Source organism: Hemitrygon akajei, chromosome 5, assembly GCF_048418815.1.
Source record: "Hemitrygon akajei chromosome 5, sHemAka1.3, whole genome shotgun sequence".
In the NCBI taxonomy this organism is placed as follows: Eukaryota; Metazoa; Chordata; class Chondrichthyes; order Myliobatiformes; family Dasyatidae; genus Hemitrygon; species Hemitrygon akajei.
Window position 1 is genome coordinate 67,644,902 of NC_133128.1, and position 9,910 is coordinate 67,654,811.

The following is a 9,910-nucleotide window of genomic DNA, read 5'->3' on the forward strand; positions in this document are numbered from 1 at the left end:
TGGTGGTAGAAACACCAGTATTCGTTGGGCTCCCCACCCCTGCCTCTGGGGCTAGCGGGTTCTGCGGCCGGGCCTGGACTGGTTTGCTACTGGGACCGTGGCCGGGTGATCAGTGAGATGGACACCCCACTCACCTTCTTTGTGTTCCACAGCAAGTCCGCCCGGGTTGCCACCTTCCGGGGGTCGCTGAAATCCGCGTCGGACAGCAGCAGGCGTATGTCCTCGGGCAGCTGCTCCAGGAATGCCTGTTCAAACATGAGGCAGGGCTTGTGTCCTCCAGCCAGAGACAACATCTCATTCATTATAGCCGATGGAGGTCTGTCCCCCAAACCATCCAGGTGCAGTAAACGGGCAGCCTGCTCGCACCGTGAGAGTCCGAAAGTCCTTATGAGCAGGGCTTTGAATTCCGTGTACTTGCCGTCTGCTGGGGGAGACTGTACGAACTCCGCGACCTGGGCCGCTGTGTCCTGGTCGAGGGAGCTCACCACGTAGTAGTAACGTCTGTCCTCCGAGGTTATCTGCCGAACGTGGAATTGGGCTTCTGCTTGTTGGAACCATAGGTGAGGTCACAGCGTCCAGAAGCTTGGCAGTTTCAACGAAACCGCATGAACAGATGCGGCGTTGGTCATCTCCGGTCCAAAAATCGTTTGGACCGTCAGGGTCACCAATTGTAGCGGTGTGCTACACGCAGCGCTAAAATAATGACACGGAGTCGGTAAACTGCAATTAGAGATGATTTTATTCTAACTTCACAGCCTTGCTTTTAAGCCTCCCTCATCCCACCCTACCCGGGCGCGGATGCTCTAAGGGACACGTACTCACAAACCCCCGCAGGCTTTTTGCCTTTGTTGCGGACCTGGCCTTTGTGCCTGCGTGCTGGCTATTTGTGAGCCGGTTCAAGTACGCTAGGAAGTGGGTCGCCACAATACATCACTAATTTAATAGATAAATATACAAGGCCTAGGTTTTGATGCACCATCAATAACTCTCGGAGACGGGAAGTGAACGATAGGCTTTTATTAGCAGCAAAAGGGACCACGACATCTCGGAGACTGAGGGAGGAGCAGCGCCCCAATCGCCTTTATACAGGGGTCTGTGGGAGGAGCCACAGGAGCAGTCAGCAGAGGGGCGTGTCCAGACAGGTATACATAGTTTACCACAGGTTTTCTTTAAGATGAATTGATTAGCAAGCTGAACAGTCTCTACCAGAGATGATTGAAGCATTTATTGTGTATGGTGAAAAAAAACTGTGGAAACATTTAAGATTCACCACTGACTAACATAGGAGATGCATAACAACCTAATCTCCTATTCTTCAAAAATATTCTCAAGGGGGCAATTTTGGAAAAGGTTTCTGTGACCAACTCAGATAATTTTCATTTTTGTTTTGTTTAATAAATGACTGAAGAGGAAGAGAGGGAGAAGAAATACATGAGCTCAGAGTTGCACAATAAACACGGGGCTAAGGAATGTCAGCACGGAAAATGGTGAGAATTTGGGCAGTCTTTTAACATTTATAGGCCTCTGTCTTGTGCAAGGGGAAAAAAAAGGGAATTTGAGTTAAAGTTGTTACTTTGGCACTCACATTTCAACTGTGTTATGTGGGAGGAATATGAGTCGTTCAGCAATTTATAGCACCCAGATGTACACTTTGGCGTTCACAGTACTGTACCACTGTTGGAAGCAATCGTAGTTGGGTTAATATTAAAGTAAATCCAAACTAACCACGTTTCAAGACAGGAAGCTGCCTGGAAATATCAACTGCGCAGCATAAAAGAGATTCAAAACAGAATGTCAGCAGTGCGGCACTGAACACATATTCAAAGCTCTTTGACCTGAATTCTGCGGAAAGCAAGTTAAAGCAATACAATTCATTTGAAACAACAAAATGCATTTCAAGATTACTCCTATTCTAGCAGTATACTTTAGACAAGGAACTTGGACCCCTACTTTACTGGAAGGTTTTGAATAACCAGGTAGTTCCAAACAGCAAAGAAACTGGGTTTGTATTAATTTACTGGAAAATGAACCACATGAGCGGTCATTGCCAAACTGAACAGAAGGGGGTCTCTCTCCTGGTGCACAGTAATGGAAATATGTTACGCACCACAATTTGCATAAAAAACAACCCCAAAATTTACAAAACCTCAAAGCAACAAATTTTCCAACCAGTTTAAGATGGCACTGGTGAAACACAGCAACACTTTACTGGCAGCAAACAAATCTACTAAATATTAAATCACACTTTTTCTGGACAATGATCACTACAATTAGTAGCCTGCAGCTTCCGTTTTGGACTTGTGCTTCTGAACCGCCTGTGCGACCTGGTATTTTTGCAGTGTTCTGGTGGAATTCGATGAACTGAAGACTCGAAGGTGGTGGGGCCCAGGCCCGAGGGCCTGTATTTGGCCACTGCTGGAGCAGACTTGGGGTCAAATTGGAGGGGCAGGGCTCAGGCTCAAGAGTGAGGAACAAGCCAATGTTCGGCCGATTTGAGCACAGGGCTAGATTAAAAAGGTCGGGGTGTTGGGGCCAGAGACGATGGACAACCGGTGCTGAGCTCGCAGCTCTGCAAGGTTTACTCATCTCCCGTTGAACTGAGGCCGTGGTCTGCAACTAATGGGTGCCTGGACCGGCTGCAGTGATGAACTGGTTTCATGGCAATGGACTCACTTCTGTGAACTTTAGTTCTGAGTGTTGTTAGTTTACTTTTTATTGGTTGCACAATTTGTTCATTTTCTTTTGCACATTGGGTGTTTGATGCTCTTTTTAATGGGTTTAATGGGTTTAATGGGTTTTATCAGGTTTCTTTGTTTTTTTGGAATTTCAAGGTTGTGCACAGTATACATTGGTAATAAATGTACTTCGAATTTTTCATTGCTAAGTTTTTCGTGTAGATCTATCCACTCTCACTTGAGGGAATATCTCTTTACAGAAGAATACCATGGAACTAATCAATCATTTCTCAAAGTATTCAGCATCCTACATTTATATTTTATACTTAAATCTGCAGAAAGCAAAATAATTCAGAAATAAAGACCCTAAATCATCTGGTAAAGCACAATGACGGCAGTTTGCAGTGAATGGGAAATTGTTTATATTGTCATTGTATTATTGCTGACCCTAAAGCATTCAATTTCATCATCAATGTCATGACAAACATGGTAGAAAGAAGCTTCAATAACAGAATTTGAGCCCTGAGCTCTATTGGTGATCATGCACATTAATGTGCCTGCATCTCAAGATAAATATTCTCATTTGTACATTACAAGAAATATTGTAAAGAATTATGGCTTCAGATTTAAGCTTTAGACTTACATTATCATTGTAATACTATTTACTATCTGCTTATTACTGTATAACCTCTGAATATTACATTACAGTAATTGAATAAATGGTGGCTGTCCAGAATTAATATAACCATTCAAACACACTTGTAATTGGACAAATTTCTTTTCATGTTCTTCCTTAGCTGCAAAAATAATCAATTCTACATTTTAAGGCCCTTTTTATGTTTCCGTAAAGCTGTTTAATCATCAGATCTTCTACGTTTTATTTTAAGTAGTAGATTTTTCCTAACTCATTTCTTTGAACTCTTTTCCTTGGAGAAAGGAATAAGCTGGGCCTCACATTTAGCCACATGTTGCCAGTTTGAGTCAGAAGATATGTATTGTTTGCAGTGAAACACGAGCTGCTAATTTTCTATTCCATTACCACCAAGATGGAAATCTTTGCGTAATTCTTATACCTCCTCCATGAAAGGCTGGTGCAATATCATAAAATAGCAGCTTATGATCTTTTGCCCAGGAATTTCAGAACAAAAGGATCCAAACTAGAAGGTCATGTACTTATTCCATTTAACCATGGAACATGGCATTTTCTTTTGCCTTAGACCAGGAGTTCCCATCCATTTTTATGCTATGGATCACTTCTATGGACTGAGGGGTTTGTGGACTCCAGGTTGGGAACCCCTGATAAACAACTGTTTTCTCAAATCAGTGCAGGGAGTTGATTGGGTGTGTAACTGGGAGCTTCCCTAACCCATTAATCATTTCTGCACCCACTATCCCCAAACATACAATAGGAAGGAGGCCACCCGGCTCAAGCCTGCTCCATTATTTCTATCTTTGATTTCACTTTCCCCCGCCCCCCCCCCCCCTTTCAAGGTTCTTTTGAAGATCCTGATCTGGAGTTAAACTCTGACTTTGGTTCTTTGCGAAATGGGACCCGCTCTCAGGGCCTCACGACCGGCTGCTGTTCGATATGCCAAGGATGTGGCCTGGAAGACGAGCGTGCCCTCAGGATACCAGATGTTCGTGGCTCTGGAGGCAGGCTGATTCAAAGCTGGTGGCGCCGACTGATGCTTTGCGGGAGAACAACGAAGATCAGAAGCGGTAGGCTTACTGCTGGCTGTGTGCCCAGAGGCACAGAGCTCAGAAAAAGCGTCACAACCAACTTTTAGCACCATAAATCAGCGATTTGTTTTGTTATGTCTCCCCTGTGAAATGGGGACACTTCTTTTCCCTTACTAAGGAGAAAGAGAGCCTGTGGTATGTTGAATAACAGGTGAACGAGTAGTCTTTGGGTACTGCAAGTCTGTGTCTTTATTGATACTTTGCTACACGCTTGAGTGCTCGGTGGGGGTGCCGATGCTTTCTTGTTGGTAGGTGGGGGGGGTCGTTGCCTTGTTGCTTACGCATGAGGGGGGAGCTGGGGGTAGGTTTGTGGTTCTAACATTTAACTTCATTCATTCTTTGGGGCACTCCCCCGCTTTCATGGATGTTTGTGAAGAAAGAATTTCAGGATGTATATTGTATACATTTCTCAGACATTAAACGTACTATTGAAACCCGTTCATTAAGCTCATGGTTATTCTGATGGTTAGCCCAACTTCAGATTCTCATCTATCTTGGGTAACCATTCAGCCTCATTCAGCAAATACCCATCTGTGGTTCGCCTTAAAAATATTAAAAGATTCTGCTTTAACTGTCCATCGAGAAAGAATTCCAAACACACACAACTCAGAGAGAAGAAAAGCTTGGCTTCATCTTTGTTTTTTTAAAAAAAGGACCTCTCATCTTTATTCAGACTTTTGCTTTTGTATTAAGACACATTAAACTTCTGACAAACTAACTCCATTCCCACATTGCTATACACTTGTTATCTATTACTGTTTCAGAGGTAAACTAGTGGAGAACATTTGCTATGTTTGTAACTACTGTATAAATATCTGTGCACTCCTTATCCAGTTACCATAACACTGGACTCCTGAATGAAATGCAAAACCAATTTCTTTCCTAGTCAATGCTTAAAATAGTTTTCACCAGTCTAATTCATGAGGAGCAGGTGACTGTCTCCACTGAATTATGCCTGGCCCTAAATATAAAATTTAAAATATGACCTTTCCTAACACATAGCTCAGAATGCAGATTCCTGTTGTCTTTCCAGAAGTGGCCATTTGGCTCCATATGTCCGGGGAAGTAGTTCCAAAGAAGCGCCCTGTATTTGATTTTACCATCAGGCATCACAAGACCACAAGGCATAGGAGCAAAATTAGGCCTTTTGGCCCATTGAGTCTTCTCCAACATTCCATCATGGCTGATTTATTACCCCTCTCAACCCCATTCTCCTTCCTTCTCCCCATAGCCGGTGACACCCTAACTAATCAAGAACCTATCAACCTCCATTTTAAATATACTCAATGACCAGACCTCCACATCCATCTGCGACAATGAATTCCATAGATTCACCACACTCTGGCTAAAGCGATTGCTCCTCATCTATTCTAAATGGATGTCTCTCTGTTCTGAGGCTGCGCCTTTGTCCTATTCTCCCCTACTCCACGTCCACTCCGTCTAGGCCTTTCAGTATTTGATAGGTTTCAATGAACTCCCAGCCCCCCCAATTCTTCTGTGCTCCCGTGAATACAGGCCCAGAGCCATCAAACACTCCTCATATGTTAACCCTTTCATTCCCAGAATCATTCTCATGGTTCTCCTCTGGACCTCTCCAAAGCCAGCACATCTTTTCTTAGAAAGGGGGCTGAAAACTACTCACAATACAGTGCAGCCTGATAGATGCCTAATAAGCTTCAGCATTCCATCCATGCCCTTATTTTCTAGTCTTCTCAAGATAAATGGTATTTACCTTCCTTAACACCAACTCAATCTGCAATGAATCCTGTACAAGGACTCCCAAGTCCCTTTGCTCCTCTGAGTTTTTGATTTTTTTTCTGTCTAGAAAATAGTCTACACTTTTATCTCTTCTACCAAAGTGCATGACTACATTTCCCCACAGTACATTCCATCTGCCACTCCTTTGCCCATTCGCCCAGTCAGTCCAAGTCCTTCCGCAGACTCCCTGCTTCCTCAGCATTACCCATCCCTCCTCTGCAAATTTGGCCATGAAGCCATCAATTCCATCATCCAAATCATTAACATATACTGTGAAAAGAAGCTGTCCTAACAGCAACCCCAAACACCGGAAGCAAACCAGAAAAAGTCCCCTTTCTTCCCATTTTGCCTCCAGCCAGTCTTCTTAACCATGCTCATACTTTCCTGTAATACCAAGGGCTCTTATCATGTTAAGCAGCCTCATGTGCAGTATCTTGGCAAAGGGCTTCAGAAAATGTAAGTAAACAACATCTACTGACGCAGCTTTGTCTATCCTGTCTGTTACTTCCTCAATGAATTCCAACAGATTTGTCAGGCAAGGTTTCCCTTTAAGGAAATCATGCTGACTTTTGCCTATTTTATAATGTGCCTTAAGCACCCTGAAAACCTCACCCTTAAGAATGGACTCCAACATCTTCCCAACCACTGAAGTCAAGCTACCTGGCCAATACAGAAGATTCTACATCTTCTGATCCCATGTCACCTGTTTTAAGGATTTGATTTAATTGTTTTTTTTATATAAACAAAGCTTTCTGCCTACCTGCCTGTCCTTTCAATACAATATGTATCCTTGGAAGTTAAGCTCCCAAACTATGATTTTTTTTCAGCCTCGAATCAGTGATGTCTACAATGTTGTACCTGCTAATCTAACTGTGCTATGAGATTATCTACCTAATTCTGTTTACTGCGCACATTCAAATATAACACCTTCAGTCCTTTATTCATCATCCATTTCAATTTTGGCCCCTTATTACATCTTAACTCATCCCACTGACAGAAATTCTCCCGTCATCAGCCCGTCCTTCTTCTGCACAAGTCTCAATACACATCTAGTTGTGTACCAGCTGCCCCATCCTCAACCCTATCACTCCACTTCCCCTCCCCCTGCCAAATAAGTTTAAACCCTCACCAACAGCTCTGCAAGGATATTGGTCCCACTCTGGTTCAAGTTTAAACAGTCCTCTTTCTGGGGTTCCCCTCCCCAGAAGGGATCCCAATGATCCAGAAATTTGAAAACCTGACCCTCCCCTCGCAGACTCATTCATCTGTACTGTCATCCCATTCCTGCCCTGAACAGCGCATGGTAGGGAGTAATATAGAGATTACTACTTTGTAAATCCTGCTCTGGAGCTTCTTCCCCAACTCCCTATACTCAATGTGCATGACCCCTTCCCCGTTCCTGTTTACGTCACTGGTGCCGATATGCAGCAAGACCTCTAGGGGCTTACCTACCACCCCCCTTGAGAATCTTCTGCAGCCACTCCGGGACCCCAAACATTTGGCACAAAACCGTCCCTCACTCAGTCAACTGAAAGCTCCCCGAGATATCCACTGCTGCATTCCAACAGCAGCTTTTCTTATATAACAGAGACCAGCTACAAGGTTACAGTTGTAGAGTTGCGGCGTTAACCAGCAGTCCCACACAACTTAACGCGTACGTTATGATTAAGCTTGCTCAAAGACATGTTGCATTATTATTGGAAATAGACATGCTCGGCATAACGGAGTATTAAACTGCTAACAGTATTGTTGGTCCTATTCTGATACAGAATTTCAAGACTGGCCCTCAAAGAAACATCCCAAGCAGATTTATTGCACATCCTGGAGTGAGTGCAGCCAGTGTGGACGATCCGCCAGCGAGTAACTAACAGAGATCACCACTCTGTTTACTGCAGGGTTCATTTTCGCTACGAAAGCTCGTCGCCAACATCCAAACTTTAAACCTGCAGGATCGGAAGCCAACCGCTGGACAGCCTTAGAGCTGCTACGCTCTGGGCGCTGCCCGCCCCTGACTAACGACGTTGAAATGCCTCCGGGTTTTTGCCGCGTTGACTTTGGCTGGTAAATCTCAGCCATTTCCCAATCCCTTGATAATCTCATCCCTGGCAGTTCCACGGTGCCCTGTAGAAGTGTCACCCAGCAATAATGCTGAATATGCAGCGTCGGGCAGGGAAGAAGTCGGGGACAGGTGGTGTCTATATCTAACTTAAATTGATGGGAGGAGCAAAACCAGCAACAAATGGATGATGGGGTGTGGTAACGGAGCGGCTGTTCCGGAGCACCATTGGCACTGCGTACAATCAGATTCCCACACAAATTCTCTCTAGTGACCGGCAAACACCCTTGTCCCCTGCTCCCACCCGCACCGCCCTTAGACTTTATACACAAAGAAAACATTATACAAAGCCTGACTGAGACTTTGTTTTCTGCCAACCATCGCGCCACGTTGCGCGCACTCTGCAATCCAACCCATTTGGATCCCATTGCAGTTTGGGCTATTTAAAGCAGCAACGATTGCTGGCCGGACCCGATGTAACTGCCGCAACGGGAGCCTCTGTCCTGGGAGCGGGCTGCATGCGACCCCTCCAACGGGTCTCCTTCAATGCGGTAACCAGTGCCAATTCCGCCCTGCAACTGTTCTAACTCAGCTTTTAACCAGGAGTAACACAAACACACACGCAGGGTCGCTTGTACTCTCCAGCGTCCTCTATAAAGTTATGGGACTATGTTACGCCATTCACGGGCTCTCAGTCATATTTTAAAGTGCAAACCCCACCATCTCAGCCCTCTCACGGGACTTACCCGTGCGAGTTTTAATGATTTCGTTAAACTCGTCCCCCACCGCCGATTCGTCCCTCGGACCTTCTGCCATCTCTCTCTCCCCGTGCCCGGGCTGGAGACGAGTAAGGAAGGTCCCGGCTGCCGTTCCCCGGAGGCTGTGAGCCAAGTTCTGTCCGCCGCGGGGCTGTGGGGTCCAGCACACCTCTCAACCAGCCGGGGGAGGGGTAGCGAGTTAGACCCCCGACTCCCCGCCGCAGGCGCGCGCACTCTCCGGGAACAGCGAGAGCTGTCACAACTTACGAAGGATCCAGTTCAACAGGTGCACGTGGCCCACCCCATCCCCACCATTCCCAAATAGATCCTCTCCATAAAAGAGAGCGAACGGCCCGACCCAAGTGCAGGATGAGCAGAGGAAACCCGATACCCCACAAATCAGGAGAGGCTGCAGGGAATGCTCGCCTGACATCAACACAATCCCAACGCCGCCGTTTAAAGAGACGGTGACCCCAATGCAATCACCTGACTCCGTTTAACATTTCCCCGGCACCAGTTGCTTCGTTCAAAATAATCACAGCAAGTTGTTGTTTCAGTCGGGCAAATATAACAAAAATAGAATCTGCGAAGGATATCAAACTTGCAAAAGAAAATATATTTCAGTGTCACTTTTAGTTTCTATTCTGAATGAACGTATTAAACTATTTCCCCCACATTTTCTTCCAGAAGAATTATCGGCTTTAAACTTCTCACTCCTTGTACAAGTGTTGCCTACAGTCCCACTACTTTCCCGGAACACATTCTCTAATACCAGTTTGCTGCACTCCCGATTCTCTTTACTCCCATCATTTGGCGACTGTTTTCGGCTACTGGAGCAGCTCAAGAGACACACAGGCAAGGACCAGGCGTTTGCCGAAGAGTTATGTTCCGCATTGAAACTGCACGGGAAAGAATGCCATGCA

At 45.3% G+C, this 9,910-nt stretch overlaps 1 protein-coding gene across 8 annotated transcripts in view; it reads right to left on the reverse strand.

The window, feature by feature from the left end:
* The window catches only part of dmd (dystrophin), a 1,932,045-nt gene extending 1,922,608 nt beyond the window's left edge, over nt 1-9,437 (reverse strand). For 7 of the 8 annotated variants that reach the window (XM_073045659.1, XM_073045653.1, XM_073045656.1 and 4 more), the window contains exon 1: nt 8,976-9,437. In XM_073045659.1, coding sequence (XP_072901760.1) covers nt 8,976-9,045 — 70 coding nt within the window. In that variant the 5' untranslated portion in view covers nt 9,046-9,437. The remainder of the gene's footprint in view (nt 1-8,975) is intronic. The other variant, XM_073045658.1, reaches the window with a different exon arrangement.
* Between the last annotated feature and the right edge of the window lie 473 nt (nt 9,438-9,910).